The sequence below is a fragment of the Mustelus asterias genome, chromosome 13 (genome assembly GCF_964213995.1).
Source record: "Mustelus asterias chromosome 13, sMusAst1.hap1.1, whole genome shotgun sequence".
In the NCBI taxonomy this organism is placed as follows: domain Eukaryota; kingdom Metazoa; phylum Chordata; class Chondrichthyes; order Carcharhiniformes; family Triakidae; genus Mustelus; species Mustelus asterias.
In genome coordinates this window covers 41136952-41164668 of record NC_135813.1, presented here as the reverse complement: position 1 = coordinate 41164668, position 27717 = coordinate 41136952, and the positions used below count along the sequence as shown (strand labels likewise).

At 45.7% G+C, this 27717-nt stretch overlaps 1 protein-coding gene across 1 annotated transcript in view; it reads left to right on the top strand.

The window, feature by feature from the left end:
* Positions 1-27306, top strand: part of LOC144502565 (uncharacterized) — a 71515-nt gene extending 44209 nt beyond the window's left edge. Inside the window, exons 4-9 of the mRNA XM_078226667.1 lie at positions 9748-9842; positions 12579-12775; positions 14386-14464; positions 20908-21086; positions 23910-24617; positions 26890-27306. Of these exons, the coding sequence (XP_078082793.1) occupies positions 9748-9842; positions 12579-12775; positions 14386-14464; positions 20908-21086; positions 23910-24617; positions 26890-27133 (1502 nt within the window). The 3' untranslated portion in view covers positions 27134-27306. The remainder of the gene's footprint in view (positions 1-9747; positions 9843-12578; positions 12776-14385; positions 14465-20907; positions 21087-23909; positions 24618-26889) is intronic.
* The last annotated feature ends 411 nt before the right edge of the window (positions 27307-27717 follow it).

Below are 27717 nucleotides of genomic sequence, written 5' to 3'. Positions count from 1 at the left end.
GAGGTTGCTAGTTCCAGGGCCTACTGGTGGTGGACTGAACAAGGCCATGGTGGGAGGGGAGGAGGAGATGTTGATGGTCTCAATGGGAAGCCTGTTGGGAAGTTGGGGTTCCCCAATCATGGAAGTTCCTTAATGCCAATGTTTCAAGTCTAGATGACCCTTTGTCAGCTCTGACGAAGGGTCATCCAGACTCGAAACGTTGGCTCTATTCTCACTCCACAGATGCTGTCAGACCTGCTGAGATTTTCCAGCATTTCTCTGTTTGTGTACAATTACGTATTCATTTTCCCGCCTTGGTCACCTTGCAGCCATATCTCTGTAAGGGCCACCATATCATACCATTTACTTCATTTTGTGCATCAATTGTTCCAATTGTTACAAAAGCTGCATGCATTCCGATGGGAACGTTTAATGCTTTTTAACGTTTTCCACTGTTCTGGTTGTATTTGTTGGTGAACGCTTATGTTTCTATGTCCTGACCCTTCGGTGTCTCTGTATTACTCTTCTGAGCTCGAAACATTAACTCTCCTCCCTCCCCAGACACTGGCAGACCTGCTGAGTCTTTCCAATCTTTCCTGTTTTTTCTTATGTTTAAACTAATGCTCAAAAAAGGTGGTTAACAGCGGAAATATAAGTAGCTACCTGGGGTCAGGATGTACTTGGGAGTAGGCCATAGTGGATGTAGGCTCAAGATAAAACAGCAGGTTGAGATCCAGTTGCCAAGACATCTACATAAATCCAGCAACAATCTTGGCATTTCTATTGTCTACATCATGTTTTGCCTGTGGGACTAATAATAGGCTGGCATTGTTTGCCTGCAAGCTTAATTGAAATATGGTCCAATCCGTAGAAGAAAATCCCTCAATTATCTTCCTGACCCAGCCCGATGTATGATTGAATGACACCAATCTGGGTCACATGGCTTTGCAGTAGCATGGCATGGCTTTTTACACTTCTAAAGCAACGCCACAGACATAGCTATTGCTAATAGAAGGTGTAGTTTGTGCCTTGTGGAACAACGCAGGGGTACATTGACAATTACAAATTCACCCTCTGGTGTGTCTTTAACCGAGAGGGAACACATGGAGAGAAAAATAGGCGACTTAATCATCTCCAGCTTCCACAAGCACCGTTTCCTGTGGTCTTATATGGATGTGGGGATGCTGGCATTGGATTGGGTAAGCACAGTAAGGAGTCTCACAACACCAGGTTAAAGTCCGACAGTTTATTTGGTAGCACAAGCTTTCGGAGTCTCGCTCCTTCTTCAGGTGAGTGAGGAGTTGTATTCGCAAACAGGGCATATATAGACACAAACTCAATTTACAAGATAATGGTTGGAATGCGAGTCATTACAGGTAATCAAGTCTTAAAAGTACAGACAATGTGAGAGGAGAGAGGGCCAAGTACAGGTTAAAGAGGTGTGTATTGTCTCCAGCCAGAGCAGTTAGTGAGACTTTGTAAGCCCAGGCAAGTTGTGGGGGTTACAGATAGTGTGACATGAACCCAAGATCCCAGTTGAGGCCATCCTCACATGCGCGGAACTTGGCTATCAGTTTCTGCTCAGCGATTCTGCATTGTCGTGTGTCGTGAAGGCCACCTTGGAGAACGCTTACCCAAAGATCAGAGGCTGAATGCCTGTGACTGCTGAAGTGTTCCCCGACTGGAAGGAAACACTCCTGCCTGGTGATTGTCGAGCGGTGTTCATTCATCCATTGTCGTAGTGTCTGCATGGTCTCCCCAATGTACCATGCCTCGGGACATCCTTTCCTGCAGCGTATCAGGTAGACAACGTTGGCCGAGTCGCAAGAGTATGTACCGTGTACCTGGTGGATGGTGTTCTCACGTGAGATGATGGCATCCGTGTCGACGATCCGGCAAGTCTACCCAGCTACCCAGCCTTCAGGAGAACAGTGACCACGACACCACACAACCCTGCCACAGCAACCTCTGCAAGTTCCGCGCACGTAAGGATGGCCTCAACCGGGATCTTGGGTTCATGTCACACTATCTGTAACCCCCACAACTTGCCTGGGCTTGTAAAATCTCACTAACTGTCCTGGCTGGAGACAATACACACCTCTTTAACCTGTGCTTGGCCCTCCCTCCACTCACATTGTCTGTACCTTTAAGACTTGATTACCTGTAAAGACTCGCATTCCAACCATCACTTGTAAATTGAGTTTGTGTCTATATATGCCCTGTTTGTGAACACAACTCCTCACTCACCTGATTAAGGAGCGAGACTCCGAAAGCTTGTGCTGCCAAATAAAGCTGTTGGACTTTAACCTGGTGTTGTGAGACTTCTTATATGGAGCAACATTCCTAGCCCCATAGGAGCAGAGGTTCTTTTACTTTTTCTGGTAACGGTCAGCATATAACGCAGGAAAATTGATAGATTTGTGTTGGGGAACAGTTTAAGGGACATGGAACTAAGTCAGATAAAGGTGAGGAAATATTGTTGCAACTATACAAGGCATTGGTGAGGCCGCCCCTGGAGTATTGTGCACAGTATTGGTCCCCGTATTTGAGGAAAGATGTAGTGGCATTGGAGGCAGTTCAGAGGAGATTCACTAGATTGATTCCAGAGATGAGGTGTTTGTCGTATGAAGAGAGATTGAACTGTTTAGGCCTCTACTCTCCGGAATTTAGAAGAATGAGGGGAGATCAAATTGAGCTATACCAGATGATAAAAGGTATGGATAAAATAGACGTGGAGTGGATGCTTCCTCTTGTGGATATTCTAGGACGGGAGGTCATAGTTTTAGGATTGGGGGTAGCAAAATTAAAACAGAGTTGAGGAGAAACTACTTCTCTCAAAGGGTTGTGAATCTGTTGAATTCGCTAACCCAAAGTGCAGTGAATGCTGGGACAGATATCTTAATTGGTAATGGGTTGAAGGGTTATGGGGAGAAGGCAGGAAAATGGGGATGAGCAGTATATCAGCCATGATTGAAATGGCAGAGCAGACTCGATGGGCCGAATGGCCTAATTCATAGAATCATAGAAACCCTACAGTTCAGAAAGAGGCCAGTTGGCCCATCAAGTCTGCACCGACCACAATCCCACCCAGGCCCTACCCCCATATCTCTACATATTTACCCACAAATCCCTCTAACCTACGTATCTCAGGACACTAAGGGGCAATTTTAGCATGGCCAATCAAGCTAACCTGCACATCTTTGGACTGTGTGAGGAAACTGGAGCACCTGGAGGAAACCCACGCAGACACGAGGAGAATGTGCAAACTCCACACAGACAGTGACCCAAGCCGGGTCTGCTCCGCTATCTGCTCCGCTATCTTATGAACTTATGAAATGGGGTTGAGATACAGATCAGCATTTGGTGACTATCTCTGCGGAGTCTAAGCCTAAGTGAGTGGCAGAAAATGCTTGTGGTAACCGAATGGTTAACTCTTGTTCCTACCTTCCTAAAATCTCAATGAGGAATCTTAATCAAAGGATCCCTGCAGTGCAGAAGAGACCAATTGAGTTTGCACTGACTTTCTGGCAGAGTATCTTACAGAGGCCCAAGTCCTGTCCTATCCCTGTAACATTCCCCATAGCTAGTCCATCTAACCTGCAAATCCTAGGACACTAAGGGGCAATTTAGCGTAGCCAATCCACCTAACCTGTACATCTTTGAAGTGTGGGAGGAAACCGGAGAACTCAGAGGAAACCCACGCAGACACCGGGAGAATGTGCAGATTCCACACAGACAATAATCCAAGGCCGGAATTGAACCCAGGTCCTGGCGCTGTGAGGCAGCAGTGCTAATATTGAAGGAAATTCCTTAATGATAACACAACCATTAATAGCTGGAGAATAAATGTCAAATTGAAAGATTGATGAGGTATGGAGACTTTCATGGAATATAGGATCATAGAATCTTCCTACAGGAACATTCCAATTTAGACAGGTCCCAGACCTTGGAATTATTTGCTGAAAGTTTACATCTTCACCTCCTGTTTAACCGTTTTACCAGAGATACACTAACTAAGGCAAAGGTAAGGTTATTGAGTGAAGACTGTACGCAAAGAGATCGGAGAGTCAGACTGCCGTTGAAAGCAGTTTCTAATCGTTGGGATTAGTGAGGCGATTGCAAAGGGTCTTTTTCCCCAGATCTGTACCCACAACGCTAGCATTAAACTGATCTCCTTCATTCACAAATGAGCTGAAGAGATTTTTGAACTTGGAGAGAGAAAGCCAAGTGGACAACCCAGGACACTGAGTTTCAGTTATGTGAGGCACAGGATACTGCAAAAGTAACGGGCCCTGACAATATTCTGGCAATAGTACTGAAGTGCTCCAGAACTTGCTGCGCCCCTAGCCAAGCTTTTCCTGTACGGCTACAACACTGGCATCTACCTGATAATGTGGAAAATTGCCCAGGTGTGTCCCGTACACAAGAAAAAGGACAAATCCAACCCGGCCAATTACCGCCCCATCAGTCTACGCTTGATGATGTGATGGAAGGAGTAATTGAAAGCATCATCAAGCAGCACTTACTCAGTGGCACAGTGGTTAGCATTGCTCCCTCACAGTGCCAGGGACCCGGGTTCAATTCCCAGCTTGGCTACTGTCTGTGTGGAGTTTGCACATTTTCCCCATGTCTGCATGGCTTTCCTCCGGGTGCTTCGGTTTTCTCCCACAGTCCGAAGATGTGCGGGTTAGGCGGATTGGCCATGCTAAATTGCCCCTTAGTATCAGGGGGACTAGCTAGGGTAAATGCATGGGGCTATGGGGATAGGGCCTGGGTGGGATTGTGGTCGATGCAGACTTGGTGGGCCGAATGGCCTCCTTCTGCACTGTAGGGATTCTATGAATAACCTGCTCATTGATGTTCAGTTTGGTTTCTGCCAGGGTCACTCAGCTCCTGACCTCATTACAGCCTTGATTCAAACATGGACAAAAGAGCTGAACTCCAGAGGTGAGGTGAGAGTGACAGCCCTTGACATCAAGGCAGCATTTGACTGAATATGGGATCAAGGATCCCAAGCAAAACTGGAGTGAGTGGGAAAACAACTATGATTGGAGTCATACCTAACATCTAGAAAGATGGTTGTTGGTTGGAGGTCAGTCATCTCAGTTCCAGGACATCCTTTCAAGAGTGCCTCAGGGTAGTGTCCTCGGCCCAACGATCTTCAGCGGCCTCATCAATGACCTTCCTTTCATCATAAGCTCAGAAGGTTGCACAATATTCAGCACCGATCTTTATTCCTCAGATACTGAAGCAGTCCATGTCCAAATGCAACAAGACCTGGACTGACCAGTGACAAGTAACATTCATGCCACATAAGTGCCAGGCAATGACCATTCCAACAAGAGAGGATCTAACTATCACCCCTTGATATTCAACAGCATTATCATTGCAGAATCCCCCACTATCAACATCATTTACCAGGAACGGAATTGGACTAGATATATGAATACACTGGCTACAAGAGCAGGTCAAAGGCTAGGAATCCTGCAGCAATTAACTCACCTCCTGACTCCCCAAAGTCTGTCCACCATCTACAAGACTCAAATCAGGTGAGTGGTTCCTCCCCACTTGCCTGGATGGGTGCAGCTCCAGCAACGCTTGAGAAGCTTGACACATCCAGAACAAAACAGCCTGCTTGATTGCTACCCCATCCACAAACATTCAATCCTTTCACCACCAATGAACAGTGGCAGCTGTGTGTACCATTGACAAGATGCACTGCAGGAACTCACCAAGGTTCCTTAGACAGCACTTTCCAATTCCACAACTCCGACCATCTTTAAGTAAAAGCGCAGCAGATACCTGCGAATACCACCTCCTTGAAGTTTCCCTCCAAGTCGCTTGTCATCCTGACTTGGAAGTATATTGCTGTTCCTTCACTGTCACTGGATCAAAATCCTGGAACTCCCTCCATAACAGCACTGTGGGTGTGCCTACACATCAGGGTTGCAGTGTTTTAAGAAGGCAGCTCATCACAACCTTCTTTAGGGCAATCCAGGATGCTGAGCCAACAAAGCCCACATCCCATCAATACATTTTTAAAAATGCAGAGAGCAGGGTATGCATGGAAGAAACTTCATTTTTATTAGGGCTAAGAGTCTAACTAGATGTCCTGTACCGCAATTCTGTTATCTCGGAGTTAAAGAACTGCTTACTTTTATTTAACTTATAAATGTAAACATCTTGAGTGGTTTCACAAAATGAATTGCATTTGGAGAACAGTAGTTGCTGATGAAGCAATGACATTGATAGGCAGTTAACCTGTTCTTTGGTGAGGTATGTTCACCAGGATGACAGAAACCTGCTGAATTTCATTCATCAGTATAATAAAGAACCCGAATGTCCCCATCAAGTGCTGATTAAATGTGTCACCTATACGATGACACATCTGATAATGCAGTATTACATACCAGTGACAAGCCCAACCCCTGAGGTGAGGGCTATGAACCCAGAGACATTCAGATCCAAAGGTGAGAGTGCGAACAACCAACCATTCACCGTATGTTTGTTGACTGACATAGTCTCCCGGTTCGGCAACTCCTGGAGTTTAAAATTCCCCTCTTTGATTTCAAATTGCTCTCTGTCTTCACCCCTGCCTTTCTTGGAAACTTCCTGCAGCCCCACAACCCTCTGGGATATCTGTGCTCCTGCACTTTTGATCTCCTCGACATGCCTGATTTCAATCGCTCCATCATCGCTGGTCGTGGCTTCAGCTACCCGATCTCTGAGCTCTGGCATTACCTTCAGAAGCCTCTCTCTGTCTTTCCAGCACTCTGGCCTCCATTAAAATGCATCTTAAAAACTACCTCATTGACCAAGCTTTTCATCATCTGCCTTAACATCTCCTTATCTGGCTCAGTGTTAAACTGTGCTTCATAACACTCCTGTGAAGCACATGGGGATGTTTTATTACATTAAAAACACTTTAATAATACAAATTGTCGTTGTATTTCCAACTCTTGCCAGCTTGCATTGAGCGAGACTTGCAATGAGCTCTGCTGGCTCGATGGCAACCGTGTTCTCTATCATCTAATCATGTCTGTTTGGATCATAGAATCCCTATAGTTCAGAAGGAGGCCATTTGGCCCATCGAGTCTGCACCGACTATCTGACAGAATATCTTACCCAGGACCTTTCCCCCCCGCCCTATCCCAACAACTGCACGTGCTTACCAGGGCTAATTCCCCCTAGCCTACACATCTTTGGACACCAAGGACCAATTTAGCACAGCCAATCCACCTAACCTGCACATCTTTGGACTGTATAAGGGAAACAAAGCACCTGGAGGAAACCCACACAGACACGGGGAGAAGGTGCAAACTCTGCACAGACTGTGATCCAAGGCCAGAATGGAATTTGGGTCCCTGGCGCTGTGAGGCAGCAGTGCTAACACTGTGCCACCGTGCTGCGCATATCTGCTTGGCACTCTGAGATATAAAGCATTGTAAAGTGGGCCAAGGGCAGGCAGAAGGGAATAGGTAAATTTGGCGTCATGTTCGGCACAACATCGAGGACTGAAGGGCCTGTTCCTGTGCTGAACTGTTCTATGTTCTAAAATCAAAAGCTTTGTGAGTGGATACATCAGATGTATTCTTCCTGTGTACACTCCCCTGCCGCAATCACATTTTCCTTTAACTGAGACTAAATATATGAACAGGGGATTTGTAATCATTGGCCCTTTTCCAACCCGGCCAAACCATTGGAGAATATTGAAGAAGAGAAGTGAGAGCATTATTTGTATTTATTGATATTAAACGAAGTTACAGAGCAATAAATTACTCTGAACTAATCATTTTCCTCATCAGTTAGCTGTAACTGTACAAATGTAGATATGTACTGGGCACTTTTAAGAAAGCTGTTTCTTACACTACAGACACAATGAATTGTAAACCTTCAGAGCAATGAACAAATAGTGCAGTGAAAAGTGTGTTCAAACTTGTTGGTATGGGCGGCCAGGGACCAGTGTTCGATTCCCGGCTTGGGTCGCTGTCTGTGCGGAGTCTGCACGTTCTCCCCGTATCTGCGTGGGTTTCCTCCGGGTGCTCCGGTTTCCTCCCACGGTCTGATAGACGTGCTGATTAGGTGCATTGGCCGTGCTAAGTTCTCCCTCAGTGTGCCCGAACAGGCACCGGAGTGTGGCGACTAGGGGATTTTCACACTAACTTCATTGCAGTGTTCATGTAAGCCTACTTGTGACAACAATAAATAAACTTGAACTTGCATTCCTTTGTCAGTCCCTCAACAAAAATGCTTGCAGGGTGGGTGTAAATCTTGCAAAGGTATCTGTTGGTAACTGGCGTTGGAACTGGTTTCTGTGCAATGCATTCAGAGTTCAAAGTGACCCAGTAATTAATTATTCATTTATTGTCTTGTTTGAAAAAATACACTCTACTTGTTAGAGCATGTCAGCCTTTTTAAAGCTGTCTCCCTTATCCCCGCCTTTTAGCCCATATACCCTGAACCGGAATTAGTATTTAACAAAAAGGTAAAGGACTAATCCCCAAAACTGCAAGGGTATTGACAGGGGAGGATTCCGAGTAATTCAAGAAAGAACTCATTAGATAAGGTTGATTGAGTTGTCAAAGCATGCGAAGAAAAATGGTGGATGATAAGATAAGTTCAAAGTTTATTTATTCGTGTCACAAGTAAGCTTACATTCACACTGCAATCAAATTACTGTGAAAATCCCCTAGTCGTCACACTCCGGTGCCTGTTCGGCTACACTGAGAGAGAATTTAGCACGGCCAATGCACCTAACCAGCACGTCTTTCGGACTGTGGGAGGAAACTGGAGCACCTGGAGGAAACCCACACAGATACTGGGAGAATGTGCAGACTCCGCACAGACAGTGACCCAAGCCAGGAATCGAACCCGGGTCCCTGGCGTTGTGAGGCAGCAGTGCTAACCACCGTGCCACACGGTGCTGAGAACTAAAGAACAAGACAAAGTAGGAAATAATGGGAACAGCCCACATTTCAACACATGGAGGAAGGAAGTTTACATCGGCCGACATCTTTGGAGAAAGAAAGGAGAAAGGTTTGGTTGGAAATTGAGTGTCTTTGTGTAGTTCCACCTGTTTGACCCTAATGCTTCCGTTGAGTAGCTGCAATTGGTCAACTGTTCCAATTTCAACACCCACATTTGGAATATTGTGTGCAGTTCTGGTCACCTCACTATAAGAAGGATGTGGAAGTGCTGGAAAGAGTGCAGAGGAGATTTACCAGGATGCTGCCTGGTTTGGAGGGTAGGTCTTATGAGGAAAGGTTGAGGGAACTTGGGCTGTTCTCTCTGGAGCGGAGGAGGCTGAGGGGAGACTTAATAGAGGTTTATAAAATGATGAAGGGGATAGATAGAGTTAACGTTCAAAGACTATTTCCTCGGGTGGATGGAGCTATTACAAGGGGGCATAACTATAGGGTTCGTGGTGGGAGATATAGGAAGGATATCAGAGGTAGGTTCTTTACGCAGAGAGTGGTTGGGGTGTGGAATGGACTGCCTGCATTGATAGTGGAGTCAGACACTTTAGGAACATTTAAGAGGTTATTGGATAGGCACATGGAGCACACCAGGATGATAGGGAGTGGGATAGCTTGATCTTGGTTTCAGATAAAGCTCGGCACAACATCGTGGGCTGAAGGGCCTGTTCTGTGCTGTACTGTTCTATGTTCTATGTTCATCTTGATCAGCCCAAGTGAAAGAGAAAACAGACCAATATTCCACCAAAGGTATTATTTCCACTGGACGTAACTCTCTCATCTCCCCCTGTAGGCTGTGGAACGAGCGCTGCATTTGCACTTGGTCGTCTTTGCGAATTGGACATGGGTCGCACACAGATCCTGGACATGGAGGAGGCTCTGGGGATGGTGAGTTGGTGCATTCTTCACTTGTACCAGCAAACTCTCATCCACTGGCCAGATACAAAGTTTTGAGATGTCCTTGGGAGATGTTGGAAATACTCAACAGGTCAGGCATCACCTTTTATGAGCTACACAGAGCTAATTGCTGGGACCTTTCGGACACGGCTGGGGTTTTGCTGTCAGAACAGAAAAAGGGAACGGTTCCACTTTGGCGGGTGGTGGGATTCAGAGCCGCATTTCTACTGGCGATACCCAATGAAGTGGCTGCCACTGTGCTAACTACGGTGACCCAGCTACCCTCCAAAGAGCCTTACTTTAAAGAAAAACAGCAAATGCTGGAAAATCTCAGCAGGTCTGACAGCATCTGTGGAGTGAGAATAGAGCCAGCGTTTCGAATCTGGATGACCCTTTGGCAGAGGCGAGATTTTCCAGCATTTTCTGTTTTTGTTTCAGATTCCAGCATCCACAGCATTTTGCCTTTATCTTTGTTGTACTTCAATCGTTCTTAGATATTCTGCTTTCCTCCTGCTTCACCCTCTCATTTGTATTGAGCTAATAATTTGATTTATTAATTTTTTATAGAATCCCTACAGTGCAGAAGGAGGCCATTCGGCCCATCGAGTCTGCACCGACCACAATCCCACCCAGGCCCTATTCCTGTAACCCCACATATTTACCTTGCTAATCCCCTGACACTAGGGTCAATTTAGCATGGCCAATCAACCTGGATTTGATTTGATTTATTATTATCACATGTATTGGCATACAGTGAAAAGTATTGTTTCTTGCGGGCTATACAGACAAAGCATACTGTTCATAGAGAAGGAAAGGAGAGAGTGCAGAATGTTGTGTTACAGTTTATAGCTCGGGTGTAGAGAAAGATCAGCTTAATGTGAGAGAGGTCCATTCAAAAGTCTGATGGCAGCAGGAAGAAGCTGTTTTTGAGTCGGTTGGTACGTGACCTCAGACTTTTATATCTTTTTCCCAACTGAAGAAAGTGGAAGAGAGAATGTCCGGGGTGTGTGGGGGTCCTTGCTGGTTATTTTGCGAGGCAGCAGGAAGTGTAGACGGTGTCAATGGGTGGGAGGTTGGTTTGAGTGATGGACTGAGCTTCATTCACGACCCTTTGTAGTTTCTTGCAGTCTTGGACAAAGCAGGAGCTATAGAATAAAGGTTTAGAAGCATAGAACAATAGTAAAAGATAGAATTAGAAGGTATACTGGGCACAGCTTGCAAGAAGTCACCTCGCTCCGGTGCCATTTTGGTTAATGGACAAGAAAGCTTCAACTTAGAGATTAAAAAAATCTTGGAAAACATTCTGAACTGGCAATATAAGGACAGAAATTGCTGAATATGCTCATCAGACCAGGCAGCATCAGTAGAGAGAGGAAAAACAGAGGCCGGGATTTTATATGGTAACGGTGCTACTGTCGTCTGGTCAGAAAGGCGGGTAGCATGGCCTCGGCTGGCTCTGTGACGCCTGACAGGATTTTACATGCATCAGCAAGTTACTGCCAGCCATCTGGATTCTCACCCCTTTTAATGGGTGATGTCCCACCCCATGCACAAAGCTGCCAGCCAGTTGGAGGACCAACAGCTCTTCAGTCTCAGCAGAGCCACTGGGGAACAGTGGCCACTTTTGGGACTGCAAGCAGGCTGGAGCAGCAATGGTGGAACAGACCCTGGAATCCAAGTGAGTAAGGTCAGGGTCAGGCTCAATGTGGTCAGTCATGCAGGGAAGGTCAGGAGGGCGTGTTTCTGCCACGGTAACCCTCCTTGGGCCATAGGGTGCTTGATCAGGGGAGGCTGCCAATATATACCAGGTATTTTCATCATCTGATGGTAGCCCTTCGTTGGCCGCTAATGGGCTTCAATTGGCCTATAGGACGGCCAAGCCACCACCTTCCTTGTCACTGGTAAAATGCCAGCGGAGGTGGGAAGGCAACAGGCAGTCCACCACTCTCACCCCCGTCACCATCCTCGCCCACCTCTCAACCCACTCCCTGATTGTCCTGTGAAATCCCAGCCAGGGTTTCTTGGTGCTTTTTAATGTGTCCCTGGACTGATATTCACCAGAAAGGTCACTGACCTGAAACACCAACTCTGTTTTCATCTCCACTGTTGTTGCCTGACCTGCTGGCGTTTTTTAGATTTCCAGCATCCGCAGTATTTTGATTTTGTCTGAGTGGATGAATCTGTTCCTCTGAAGCCTCAGTTAGCTCTGATGGTGAAATGTCGTGTGATGAACCCTGACCTTGTCATTGTTGGTGAAGGAGGAGTCGGGTGGGTACTGAGACCTCTGTATTATGTTCACCCCCAGTCCCGCTTCCTCGGCACTTCCCGCTGCCTCGGAAAAGCAGCCAGCATAATCAAGGACCCCACGCACCCCGGACATTGTCTCTTCCACCTTCTTCCGTCGGGAAAAAGATGCAAATGTCTGAGGTCACGTACCAACCGACTCAAGAACAGCTTCTTCCCTGCTGCTGCCATCGGACTTTTGAATGGACTTACCTTGCATTAAGTTGATATTTCTCTACACCCTAGCTATGACTGTAACACTACATTCTGCACTCTATACACTCTTTCCTTCTCTATGTACGGTATGCTTTGTCTGTATAGCGCGCAAGAAACAATACTTTCCACTGTACGTTAATACATGTGACAATAAATCAAATCAAAGTCCCCTGTTTCCATGTCACAAGCAATGTCTTTAATCTGAGTCTCTGTCCTCTCCTTATGCAGATCACAGCGCTGGAGAAGATGATGGCAAATGGGGACACTGGAGGAAGCAAAAATGCCTGCTTCGCTCTGAGTTGCCTGGCAACAGACAAAGATGGCCACGCTCACATCCTGATGAACTCCGTCTTCCCAGAAATATTAAACACCTTGTGTGTGTTACTGGAATCCAAGGAGCAGGAGTCCGCTTGGTTCGCTGCTATGTAAGTAACTGAAAGGAACTGTCCAACATGTGCGCTGTTTACTAAATGCAAATCGTGTTCAGGGAAAGTGAATCAATTCTTGCTGTTTTAAAATGATGTTGTTAAGATGTGAGTGCAGGGGATTAATGGTGGTTTCATATTGAAGAAACAACTTGCCCCAATGCAATCGCACACCATTGTAGCCAATTAACGCAATGTGGGATGTGGTGGCCATTATAGTTTGAAGAATTTTCTATTCGATTTGGTATGAGCAGTTGCAAGTGCTGTGACATTTGAGTATAATGTCACGGTTGGAGCTGAGTGTAACTCCCAACAACACTCAAAAAGCCTGACACCATCCAGGACAAAGCAGCCAGCTTGATTTACACCCCATCCACCAACTTAAACATTCACCCCCTTCACCAGCGACGCACAGTAGCAGCAGTGTGTACCATCTACAAGATGCACTGCAGCAATTCACTGTGGCTCCTTCAACAGCACCTTCCAAGCTCTACCACCCACAGCAGTGTTTTTCAAAGTGGGGGTCATGCATGACCAGTGGGTGCATCATGGTTTGTTATAAAATGGGTCGCCAAAAATGATCCCCACAGATCGCCTGATAATTTTCCCCCACTTTCTTGCTGGGTAAATTCTCACTGCAGTACCATGCATGACCACATGAGGCAACAATAAATAGATCAGTGCGCCCTGAACGTGTACTTGGCGCCAAGCATCCTATACATGGCGTGGGTCAGCAGGGACGGCCATTTTGTAAACGTAGGTCGCCGGAAAAATAATTTGATAAACACTGACCTAGAGGGACAGGAGCAGCAGAAACATGGGAACAACACCACCTCCAAGTTCCCTCCTAAACACACAATCCTGTCTTGGAACTATATCATTGATTCTTTGCTATTATTGGGTCAAAATCCTGGAACTCCCTCCATAACAGCACTGTGGGTGTACCTACACCACTACAACAGCTCAAGAAAGCAGCTCACCACCACCTTCTCAAGGGCCATTCAGGATATGCAATAGGCGGATAGGCCATGTTAAACTGCCCCTTAGTGTCAGGGGGATTAGCATGGTTAAATACATGGGGTTACGGGGATAGCGTCTGGTGGGATTATGGTTGGTGCAGACTCAATGGGCCAAATGGCCTCCTTCTACACTATAGGGGTTCTATGATTCTACATGCTGGCCTTTATTGCGATGCCCACATCCTATGAACGAAGAAAGAAAAAACCTATTAGTCAGTCAAGTGTGTTTGGAAACTGATTTTTTAATGTGTCTCTAGACTATTAGAATTCAATAACCGACAAGGAAATGGTAGCAATATTTCAGCATAGATCACAATGGCGGAGGGGAGAGATGGTTGCCCCAACTCCATTCCCAGTCATATCTCCAGCTAAAAATGTCTGCTTACACAAATGTCTGGCTGTGCTGATCTCCTACCGATCTCTTACAGAAGGTGCAGGCCACACAGGGCCCAATGATGTGGCCCACAAGCATTCACTGTGTGGAGGAGGTAATGTGTAAAGCAAGCTCTTCTCCAAGGGCTCACTGGCAGTGACTGGGCACTCGGCTGCTTTGTGAGGAGCGCCATTTTAACATTGTTTTGTACTTTGCAGGACGTTGAAAGTATTGGGCAGTCATCCAAAGGGGGTGGTGAAACTGAGAGAGCACCCAAAGGTTTTGGCACTTTTAAAGGTAAGCAATGGCTCAGGAACAGTCTGACAACATAGAGGCATGTAATAGCCTAGAGTGGAAATGTGACCATGAGAACAAGCATGAGAAATTCTCCAGTTTACTTCTTGTGACACTGTCAAGTGCCAGAAGTCAATGATTTTGAAATTCTGTTGTACGTCATTTGGGTAAAATGGCTAAAGTTAAAGTTTATTAATTAGTCACAAGTAGGCTTGCATTAACAATGCAATGAAGTTACTGTGAAAATCCCCTAGTCGCCAAACTCCGCCGCTTGTTTGGATACACTGAGGGAGAATTTAGCATGGCCAATGCACCCAACCAGCACGCCTTTCAGACTGCAGGAGGAAACCCACGCAGACACGGGGAGAATGTGCAGACTCCGCACAAACAGTGACCCAAGCCGGGAATTGAACCCAGGTCCTTGGCATTGTGAGGCAGCAGTGTTAACCACTGTACCACCCTGCCGCCTTGACTTAGTGATCTCAACCAGTGTTAGCTGAGCTGCAAAGACATGCAAGGTTCAGGGTTCAATTCCAGTTTATGATGGGTGAGTCAACTGCAGTTCGTACAGTGTTCAGTGAGGTTGGGGTCACTGCTGTGCTGCCAGGAAGGGCCCAGTTCCTGTGGAACCTTCGTCTAGTCTCGAGTCCATTTGGAAAGGGAGAAAATTAGCAAGGAACAAAATTTAAGAATATCATGCCTCTTTATTGCAAGGCTGCAAGGGAGAATATGAGGAATGTGTACGCATCTGTATCTATGTTGTGACCCAAAATACATCTTTGATACTCTGGTCTTGCCCCTGAAGGATAACTGATTCACTAATTCTGTAGGTTACTGAAAATGGAGACTCTGTGTCGTTGGTCAGTTAGACCCCAAACAGTGGCATTTCCTCCCAAAAGACAGTACCGGACCAAGCTAGTGTCCTAGGTTAGCCACACCGACCCCCGCCGACTATGGCAAGGTTTGCAACACATAACAGGCAACAAGATGAAGGCATGTAAAATCGCCGGCTCCAACGCACCCCTCCCTGATGAGTTCAATGCATTCTATGCCCGTTTTGAGCAAGAGGTCAGCGAGAGCATGCCCTCTACCCTGGAAGCCCTGGATGAACCTGTATCTGGGGGTCACCATTGCAGATGTCAGAGCAACTTTCTTGAAGGTCAACCCGTGGAAAGCGACTGGCCCGGATGGGGTACCTGGATGGGCACTCAGATCCTGCGCGGATCGGCTGGCGGGGGTATTCGCAGACATCTTCAACCTCTCTTTACAACAATCTGAGTTCTCTATCTGCTTCAAGAAGACGACCATCATCCCGGTACCTAAGAAAAACCAAGCAGCATGCCTTAATGACTATCAGCCGGTGGCTCTGACATCTATCATTATGAAGTGCTTCGAAAGGTTAGTCATGGCACGAATCAAATCCAGCCTCCCGGACTGCCTGGATCCACTACAGTTTGCCTACTGCCGCAACAGGTCCACAGCAGATGCCATTTCCCTGGCCCTGCACTCAACCCTGGAACACCCAGATAACAAGGACACCTATGTCAGACTCCTATTTATTGACTACAGCTCAGCCTTCAACACTATTATTCCCACAAAATTCATCTCCAAGCCTGGGACTGGGCCTCGGCTCCTCCCTCTGTGACTGGATCTTGAACTTCCTAACTCACAGATCACAATCAGTAAGGATAGGCAACGACACCTCCTCCATGATCATCCTCAACACCGTGCCCCACAAGGCTGTGTTCTCAGCCCCCTATTATACTCCTTATACACCTATGACTGTGCGGCCAAATTCCCCATCAATTAGATTTTCAAGTTTGCTGATGACACCACCATCTCAAACAATGACAAGACAGAGTACAGGAATGAGATAGAGAATCTGGTGAACTGGTGCGTCAACAATAGTCTCTCCTTCAATGTCAACAAAACGAAGGAGATTGTCATCGATTTCAGGAAGCATAAAGGAGAACATGCCCCTGTCTACATCAACGGGGACGAAGTAGAAAGGATCGAGAGCTTCAAGTTTTTAGGTGTCCAGATCACTAACAACCTGTCTTGGTCCCCCCATGCTGACACTATAGTTAAGAAAGCCCACCCATGCCTCTACTTTCTCAGAAGACTAAGGAAATTTGGCATGTCAGCTACGACTCTCACCAACTTTTACAGATGCACCATAGAAAGCTTCTTTCTGGTTGTATCACAGCTTGGTATGGCTCCTGCTCTGCCCGAGATCGCAAGGAATTACAAAAGGTCTTGAATGTAGCCCAATTCATCATGCAAACCAGCCTCCCATCCATTGACACTGTCTACACTTCCCGCTGCCTCGGCAAAGCAGCCAGCATAATTAAGGACCACATGCACTCCGGACATTCTCTCTTCCACCTTCTTCCTTCAGGAAAAAGATTCAAAAATCTGAGGTCACGTACCAATCAACTCAAGAACAGCTTCTTCCCTGCTGCTGTCAGACTTTTGAATGGACTTACCTTGCATTAAGTTGATCTTTCTCTACACCCTAGCTATGACTGTAACACCACATTCTGCACTCTCTCGTTTCCTTCTCTATGAACGGTATGTTTTGTCTGTATGGCTTGCAAGAAAAAATACTTTCCACTCTATGTTAATACATGAGACAATAATAAATCAAATCAAATCAAATTGCTTTCTTTTTTTAATGCAATTTCTAAAACCTATCTCTTTGTCCATGACTTTAGTCACCTATCCCAAAATCGTCATCTATGGATCAGGGCAGCTTTTTGTCTTATTGTGCTCCTGTGAAATGTCTCGGGACATTTGTGACACTAAAGGTGCTATACAAATGCAGGCTGTTGGCTTCATGATCAACCTGTGCCGTGTCAGATTTCCTTTCTCTATTTGTGCCTGTGGTCACTGTCCCACTCTCCAAAGCTGGGCTTTACAAATTCCAATAAAATGGCTTTCCGAATTAAAGATTATTCCCATCACACACACACTCCAACCTCCCTCATAGTCTTCCTCTTCTTTCATCTGCCTTATTGATAGTGTTAAACTGCTGGAAATAACTTCAATAGCCTTTAAAAAGGTGCAAAGCTTTTAGATTCCATATTGCCTTCTGTTGTGCTTTGAAATTTTCCTCAAACACTTGCTTCAGAAGTATACTCTGACTTTGTAGTCACAGTCCAACTAGGTGATATGGGAGACAAATCTTTCTGTTTTCTCTCTGACCAGGCTGTTGATGACATTTATTTGTGACTGACTTCTGGTAATGGCCCAGGTCTCAAGTTCCCTGGTGGGAACGAATTCCCAGATTCCTGCCCCCATTCCCAGTGCTGTCAATTTTTGCTGGATGTGGGTAGTGAGCCTACACTCTGCACTCCTGACCTGGCTGGTTCCATTGCAGTGGTAGACATCTCATACCACAATGCAATTTTCGTGGGAGTCCAGCCAGCTTCTTGAGGAGGTATGGTTCATGGCTGCTCTGAGGACTCAGTCTTGATTCAAGAACCTTTTGAAAAGTATGTTTCTACACTCTTATCCATGCACCCTCCATGCCCTCCATTATCCCTCTGCCCCTTCAATTGCCCCCCTGCATTCCTACATGACCAATCACTCAGTATGCACTGTGGAACCAATAAGCCATGTTTTAACAATAGCAAGCCTCGAAATGCACTTTTTAAAAAAAAACACTCATTCAAAAACCTGCTTTGGATCAAACTGCTGCACTTACAAAATTGTCAGTCAAACAGAGCCATTATAGTATCAATAAAAGAAGCTTTACCTCACTTCACACCTTTAATCTTATCTAAAAACACAGGCATTGAGCGAAACAGTTCAAAGGATGAATCACTTATTATAACCTCCTAAATCAATCAATCAAAGCAAACTCTCGACTTCTGTGAAAACTGGCCCCTGCTGGGCTAATCCATTGATCTTGAGCTCAGCCAAATATTCATAATGAGGCCACCTGTGAAGTGTATCAACAGAAACAGATGACCAAATATTTGTTTCTCCAGATGGCTTTATTGTGAATGCATGGGTGAGCTCTGTAATGCTAAAATGATGTTGCCCCATCCATCCTGATCCTTCTGTATCTACAGATGGTTTTTGTTTAGAAAGAAGAATTTCTAAAAGTGGACATTTTATTGGTGAAATAACTCCTCAGAGGCCGGTGTCCCTTCACCAGATTTCCTTTATTTACAAACTTCAGTCCACTCAGGTACAAAGTCAGAATCCGGAGTGCCAGTAGTCCTGACAATCCTCAATATATATATACAAGTGAGGCTCCCTGATTGGGCAGGCAATCATTACCTCAATCAGGGAGCTCATACTCCAAGAGGCCAACTTCATGGGCCTCATTGAATTCATTACACCTGGCTACCAGAGGGGCCTCTGAAGGATTCTGAGTGAGACAGGCTGGATTCCAACATGTTGGCATCAGTGACATACCAATACAATGATATCAGCTGAGCTGCAGCAGGAACTTTCCACATCTGAAACTCTTCTGGCTGAGATAACATATTAAGGAGGTGGAGGGGTGGGGAACAAGAGGATAGATTAGATGGGATACCTTAACACAGTGGTTCCTGATGAACACCACAGGGTGACCATCGAGCGGCCGGGGACTAAGTCTCCAACATCACCGTCATGGTCATGATAGATATCTGGCTAGAAAACTAGAAAGGTATCCCTTTAGCTGGAAACATGATCACAATAGGCTGGTAAGAGCGTGCACAGATTAAAATGTCAGTAATATATTGGCCACTTTGCTATTTCTATTACTGTGTAAATAGGATAGAATGACTGTAAAGTTGTTATTGGATGAGGTTCAGAGACACTGATACAAATCATGCTGTCATGGTGAGAATCAATGAAATGTATTGCCAGTGAGATAGCTGACGCTGGACGTGGTCACTATGGCAAAGTTTTCCCAAAGAGTTTGGAGTTTCAAGAGTGACTAAACATGTGTATCGGCCAAACTTCTGGTTGACTGGAAGGTTCTTCCCCTTGGTTTTATGGGCAGCAGCTCGCTAATCAACTGCCACCAGGATTTGCGTGTTGGGCGGGTCAGCCTCCCACCCCTGGCAGAGTCGGAGGGCCAGCAGCACAGCCGTGCCAGGGGAACGGTGGCCACTGCGAAAGTAGGCAGGGGTCCTGCAGCCTATACCAGGTAGGCCACAAAACAATTGCCAAAAAAAACCGTAAAAGTCACCCTGATAAACCCCTCTGATCGGATCACAGGCGCCGCCTTGATTGGCTATGGCTCTCCGTTAAATAAAATAAAACACTTGGTCACCCCCACTTCTTTCCAACCCCCCCTCCCTCCCCCCCCACCCCGCCCCAACCGGGCTTCCACTCAGACATTGCCTGCATTCAACTGTCGGCCTCCCAACTGTGGGGAGGAAGGGTCAATCGGTAAGGTCGACAAAATGTCGACAGCCTAGTAAAATGGCCCTTAATGGGGCACTTGACTACCTGAATGTGCTTCCTGGCCTCCTTGTATGAGGCTGGTTCCACCGTGAATAAAATTCTCTGACGTCAAGACATGGTCTGGGAACAGATTGAGCTCCACTCAATTTTAACCCCCCCCCATCGCCCCTTTACCTCACGTAGTCCGTCAGAATTTTCTCTCGTATTTGGTTTACTCCTGGGGCCCAGGTGTGTAACTGTCAGGCTGTGAAGTGATCCGTGACCACAGCTGTAAGGGGAAGTTTCTCGCTTCCTACCAGCATAAAAGACAAGCAGACGTGGGTACAGTACAAAAAGGCAACACAAACTTTATTCTCTGTTTAAAGTAACAAAAACCGCAGGCCTGGGGAGAGACAGCTGCTCGTCAACTGCTCTCCCTGGCCATTGTGCGCTTTACAATTTATAGGGTTTTGAACTTCGCGCCAAACATATGGTAATAGGCTCATCATTTACTCCCGGTTACATGATCAGCGCCTGCTAATAACACAAAGCAGTGGCACAATAGCAAGATATTAAAAAGCCATTATAGATAGGTGGAATTGATCTGTGGCTGATGATGATGTGAACCCATTTCCCTGGGCTGATCTCTTTCTGGAGGGCTCCCTTTGTGTTTTGAGCTTCTTGCATAATCTAATCAGTTGAGCTATTGTCTATGTTTTCCCTGCTTGGAGTCTAAAGTGTCTGAAGTGATTAAGGGGTGCCCATGAGTCATCGCAGTGCTGTGAGCTGCTGACAATATTTTAAAATAAATTTGATATACATGTGTAAAAATGTCCATGATATTAAGCATAAAAGTCGTCTTAAGCATAAAGGTCACCCCCTTCAACAGCCATGCCCAATAGTCACATCGAGTCATAGAGGTTTACAGCATGGAAACAGGCAGTTCGGCCCAACTTGTCCATGCCACCCAGTTTTTAACCATTAAGCTAGTCCCAATTGCCTGTCTTGGGAATGATGCTACATTTGTGAGTCCTGATTTGAGTTCTCCCCTTACTGGACAGACTGTGGCCTGCTCTCCCACCGCTGCCAAAGATCTGCTGGAGGAGGTGGACTTCACCTTGAGAAAGTTGCAGCCTCTCTCCAAGCCTGCTCCTCCACTTGTAGATGTTCTAAATATCAATTCAATTCGAATCTCTTGGAGTCAGGTGATACTGGACAGTGGACTGGAGGTGACATACAGGTAAGCTGTTACTTCATGATTCAGCAAGATAGAAAGGCAATAATCTTTCCTCAAGTTGGCTCAGAATTGATTTTGATATAACACTTGCTAGAAAGAGCAATGATCAGCATATGTTACATATTTTTCACTCAAAATTACTCTTGATGATACCGCATAGAGTCATAGAGGTTTACAGCATGGAAACAGGCCCCTCGGCCCAACTTGTCCATGCCGCCCTGTTTCTTTTTTGAACCATTAAGCTAGTCCCAATTACCTGCGTTGGGCCCATATCCCTCTCTACTGATCTTACCCATGTAACTGTCTAAACGCTTTTAAAAAGACAAAATCGTACCCGCCTCTCCTACCACCTCTGGCAGCTTGTTCCAGACATTCACCACCCTCTGTGAAAAAATTGCCCCTCTGGACTCTTTTGTATCTCTCCTCTCTCACCATAAACCCTCTAGTTTTAGACTCCACTACCTTTGGGAAAATATATTGACTATCCACCTGATCTATGCCGCTCATTATTTTATAGACCTCTATAAGATCACCCCTAAGCCTCCTACGCTGCAGGGAAAAAAGTCCCAGTCTATCCAGTCTCTCTCCATAACTCAAACAATCAAGTCCCTGTAGCATCCTAGCAAATCTCTTCTGCACTCTTTAGAGTTTAATAATATCCTTTCTATAATACGATGACCAGAACTGTACACAGTATTCCAAGTGTGGCCTTACCAATGTCTTGTACAACTTCAACAAGATGTCCCAACTCCTGCATTCAATGTTCTGACCAATGAAACCAAGCACGCCGAATGCCTTCTTCACCATTCTGTCCACCTGTGACTTCACTTTCAAGGAGCTATGAACCTGTACCCCTAGATCTCTGGTGGGTTTCCTCCAGGTGCTCCAGTTTCCTCCCACAGTCCAAAGATGTGCTGGTTAGGTACATTGGCCATGCTAAATTCTCCCTCAGTGTACCCGAACAGGTGCCGGAGTGTGGCGACTGACACAGTAACTTCATTGCAGTGTGAATGTAAGCCTACTTGTGACTAATAAATAAACTTTACTTTTACTTTTTACTATAGCTCTCCTCAATGCCCTACCATTAACTGAGAAAGTCCTGCCCTGATTCAATCTACCAAAATGCATCACCTCACATTTATCTAAATTAAACTCCACCTGCCATTCATCAGCCCACTGGCCCAATTGATCAAGATCCTGCTGCAATCCTAGATACCATTCTTCACTGCCCACTATGCCATATATCTTGGTGTCATTTGCAAACTTACTAACCATGCCTCCTAAATTCTCATCCAAATCTTAATATAAATGACAAATAACAGTGGACCCAGCACCAATCCCTGAGGCACACCGCTGGTCACAGGCCTCCAGTTTGAAAAATAACCCTCTACAACCACCCTCTATCTTCTGTCATCAAGCCAATTTTGTATCCATTTAGCTACCTCACCCTGGATCCCATGAAATCTAACCTTATGTAACAACCTACCATGAGGTGCTTTGCTAAAGTCCATGTAGACAACATCAACTGACTGCCCTCATCTACCTTCTTGGATACCCCTTCAAAAAACTCAATCAAATTTGCCCTCAACCACACTTCCATCTGACTTTCCATCTCTTTCAACCATAAACTTAGCAATATCTTGACCAGTCAAATTCAAGCTTTAAATTTGAAATGATGCTTGGCAATTAACTGTCAGTCTGCATGAGCTGGTGCATTCTCCATGGCAACACCTCTACTAATAAGAGTGCATTTTAAAATTTCAAACAATGCTTGGCAATTAACTGTCAGTTCCCGTCAACTGGTGCATTCTCCATGGCAAATCTTTACCAATTAGAGTACTTGTCAACCAATCAGCATTTCCTTTTCATACAGTATAAAGTATTTGTCTTCCCTTCATTGGTCTTCTTGTGATTGTCCTGATGAGTGGTTGATGAAAAGCTTTGATTAAAAACACCTGTTTTCAGCAAAATCTAGTTTAATAATGTATCGGAATAAAATCGTTAGCTAATAGTAACTGAATTGGAAGCCCGAGATACTTAAGGGGGGGGGGGAGAAATAAAAAGTTGAGTGGGGGGAGCTCTTGCATCTTGATGTGACAGTTCTTTCTAACTGTTACCAAGTGAATTATATCAAATTTGAAGTGTTGACATTGCTTTACTCTGAGCTCAGTAGAAGTGTTATAATTTCACCAAACACCCAAAGAATTAACTTTCCCAGTTATTCTTGCTCTCCTTCTTTGCAAAGGTTTTGAAATCAGTGAGCAGTCAAGTTGAGTGTAGATTGGCTTCTGTTTAGAAAGAACAAGAAGGATGGAACTTGCATTTTAAAAGCGCCTTTCACCATTTCTCCCAAAGTGCTTCCCAGCCAATGTAGGATGTCTGAATTGTCGTCAGAGGGGAAATGTAATATCATATCTGAAGATGCTTCACAGACCTGAACAATTGTAGGAGGGAGTTGGGCGGTTGAAAAACATTTTAAGACCAATATAAAGTCAGGACAGGCGTGCAGATTAGGCGGATTAGCCATGGGAAATGTGTGGGGTTAGGGGCTAGGGCAGGGGGAGATGTCCGGCGTAAGATACTCTGTCAGAGAGTCAGTGCAGACTCTATGGGCCGAATGGTCACTTCCTGCACTGTTGGGATTCGATAATTCTATGAATGGAAATGCAAAGTGTTCCAAAGATACTCTAGTGCCATGGTGTAAGCTTATAGATACTTTTGATGGGGAAGGGAGGAGGTGTGAGGGTTGAATTCTGATCTAATCTTTGAAGGTAAATATGAAGTAGTAGTTGCTCTGAATCTAGTTGTCCTTTGTTCTGATTTTAGCTTGTTCGATGGTGATAAACGACTGTACGAGGGTCCGGACTGCAGCTATCTTCTAACCGATGTCAAACTATGCAAAGAATACGCTTTCAGGCTCCATGTTTCCACCGAGGGAGATGACGGGCTGTACAGCGATGTTACCACGGTGACTGTCGAAGAGTCGGTGCCAAGCTGCCCACTTGATTTTCGAGTGATAGGCTGCACGCCGACCCAGCTGAAGCTGGCGTGGGCCCCACCATCGGAGCCCAACGGTGTCATTAAATGTTACATAGTGTACAGAGGTGACACCGTGATTGAATCCACCATGGAACGCAGCTGCATAGTCAGCGGCCTGACCCCATCCAAATCCTACAGCTTCCACGTGTGCGCCTGCACGAGCAAAGGAAAGGGCGAGAAGTCCTCTCTCGCAGCGAGCACGGCCGACCCTGGCAACCACGCTCCGAGTAAACTGACACTCAACGTTCTCGGGCGCAACGAGATGTTCATCACCTGGGACATGCCGGAGGTGCCCCTGGGACGCCTGTTCAACTTTGAACTCTGCGTGAATGGGAAGGTGGTGTACCTGGGGCCAGATCGCTCCTTCACAGCAAGACGCCTGACTGCAAACACTGAATATACCTGCACTGTCAGCGCCATCACAAGCGAAGGGAAATGCGAAAGTAAGCCAATAATGAAGAAGACCGCCAAGGATGAATATGTAAATACAACCAGGTACGCTGTTATTTATTGCACCAATCCCTAATCGGTAATTTTTTAATATATTCATTCGTGGGGCATGGGTGTCTCTGGCTGGCCAGCATTTATTGCCCATCCCTAGTTGCCCTTGTTCAGGAGGCAGTTGAGAGTCAACTACATTGCTGTGGCTCTGGAGTCACATGTAGGCCAGACCAGGTAAGGACGGCAGATTTCCTTCCGTAAAGGACATTAGTGAACCAGATGGGTTTTTCTGACAATCGACAATGGTTTTGTGGTTATTGGTTGATTCTTAATTCTAGATTTTTTTTTATTGAGTTCAAATTCCATCACCTGCCATGGCGGGATTCGAACCCTTGTCCCCAGAACATTAGCTGAGTTTATGGATTAATAGTCTAGCGATAACACCACGAGGCCATCACTTCCCCTTATATAGATTGTTTCAGACTTTTGCTTTGTAAAAGAGAGAAAAACTTTGAAAGAGAAAACTTGTTGTTTCTATATTTTCTCCAGCATTGAGCCTACTTCCATTTCCACCTTTGTAACTTCACTCATCTCGCCTCCAACCTAGCTCACCTGCGGCAGAAACACTCATCCATCCATTCTTTACCTCTTGGCTCGACTATTCCAGTACTTTGCTAGCCGGTCTCCCTCTTTCGGCAAATCCAATCCTTCACTGGTACCCTAACACAGTGGCATGGCGGTTAGCACTGCTGCCTCACAGCGCCAGGGACCTGGGTTCGAATCCTGGCATGGGTCACTGTCTGTGCGGAGTCTACACGTTCTCCCCATGTGCTCCAGATTCCTCAGTTGGATGGAGAGTCTAGAGAAGCTTGTGTTTTTTCTCCTTGGAACAGAGGAAGTTCAAAAGTCCAAAGATGTATGGGCTAGGTGGCCATGCTAAATTAACTTGCGGGAGTAGGGTCTGGGTGGGATTGTGTTCGGTACAGACTCACTGGGCCGAATGCACTAAGGGTTCTATGAAAATTGTAAGGGTTTTGGTGGGGGGGGGGGGATCTGTTTTGACTGACAGGTGAACCAATGACCAGAAGAGAGAAATTTTTTAAAGTTTAGTTTTAATTCTTTGAGATAACTGTCAAAATAAAAGCAGGTGAGAAGATTTTTTTTACACAGTTATTTGTTGGAATTTGAGTATTACTGACTAAAAGAAGCAGATTCAGTAGAATTCAAGGTAATTGGAAACACACTTGATATGGGAACATTTGCAAGAAATTGGGAACAGAACGGGGGAAGTGGGACTTGCGGAATAAATTTATCAAGAGTCACTGGAAGCCAAAATGGACCGATTGGTCTTTGATTTGATTTATTATTGTCACATGTATTGGGATACAGTGAAAAGTATTGTTTCTTGCGTGCTATACAGACAAAGCGTACCATTCATAGAGAAGGAAATGGGAGGGTGCAGAATGTAAAGGGTTGAAATGGGGCATTGTTAGAGGGTTTATAAGAGTTAGAGTAGAGTCATAGAGGTTTACAGCATGGAAACAGACCCTTCGGTCTGTCCATGGCACCCTTTTTTACTACTAAGTCCCAATTGCCCACATTTGGCCCATATCCCACTATACCCATCTTACCCATGTAACTGTCTAAATGCTTTTTAAAAGACAAAATTGTGCCCGCCTCTACTACTACCTCTGGCAGCTTGTTCCAGACACTCACCACACTCTGTGTGGAAAAAATTGCCCCTCTGGACCCTTTTGTATCTCTCCCCTCTCACCTTAAACCTATGTCCTCTAGTTTTAAACTCCCCTAACTTTGGGAAAAGATGTTGACTATCTAGATGATCTATGCCCCTCATTATTTTATAGACCTCTATAAGATCACTCCTAAGCCTCCTATGATCGAGGGAAAAAAAGTCCCAGTCTCTCCAGCCTCTCCTTGCATAACTCAAACCATCAAGTCCCAGTAGCATCCCAGCAAATGCTTTCTGCACTCTTTCTAGTTTAATAATACCCTTTCTATAATAGAGCGACCAGAATTGCACACAGTATTCCAAGTGTGGCCTTACCAATGTCTTGTACAACTTCAACAAGACGTCCCAACTCCTGTATTCAATGTTTTAGAAGCGTAGAACTAGAGTAACAGAATTAGACAGTGTGCTGGGGGAAGCCCGCAAGAAGTCTTGAGAGTGCATGATTCGATTATTCTGTAAACATGGGTCCTGCGGACTGCAGTGGAGTAAATAGTTGAATGTGAAAATTGCAGGCACTTTGAATGTAAAAGTGGTGCTAAATATTCAACTCTCCCTTTGGTTCTACTGCTTTTACAGATGCCTTTATTCTCCTGCCCGGATGAGCCAGCCAACTGCTTCTCCGCCAACCAAAGCTGTTTGTGAACCGGCTGAACGGCTCAGGAGGTCCAGAACCCAGCCAGGAATTCCGAAAGAACAATCTCCTGGCAAAACACACAGAGCTCACCTAACCTTAAGCAAAGGGAATCTAAATGGAATCCAAAAGCAGTGCGATGGTGATGTCATGTCCAAAACCATCTCACGACACAAGTACCGGCCTTGACTCCAACACGCTTAGTGCGACTGAATTGCTTTCAAAGCTTTTTATTTCCTATTTTAACTGTAATAATATGATTATTAGCAAAAGGTAAAGAGAGTTGAATGACGTGCTGGATTTCTTTGAAGGGTCCTTTGTCGCTTGTAGTGTGCTCTACTTGTGTACAAATGTTGCTGACCAAAAGGGCGGCACGATAGCACAGTGGTTAGCACTGCTGCTTCACAGCTCCAGGGACCTGGGTTCGATTCCCGGCTCGGGTCACTGTCTGTGGGAGTTTGCACATTCTCCTCGTGTCTGCGTGGGTTTCCTCCGGGTGCTCCGGTTTCCTCCCACAGTCCAAAGATGTGTGGGTTAGGTTGATTGGCCATGCTAAAATTGCCCCTTAGTGTCCTGAGATGTGTAGGTTCGAGGGATTAGTGGGTAAAATATGTAGGGATATGGGGGTAGGGCCTGGGTGGGATTGTGGTCGGTGCCGGCTCGATGGGCCAAATGGCCTCTTCCTGCACTGTAGGGTTTCTAAAAAAAAAGGCCTGAGCCACTTGTGTGACAGTGAGATCAGCTGTAATAAATAGACCATGATTGTAGAACAG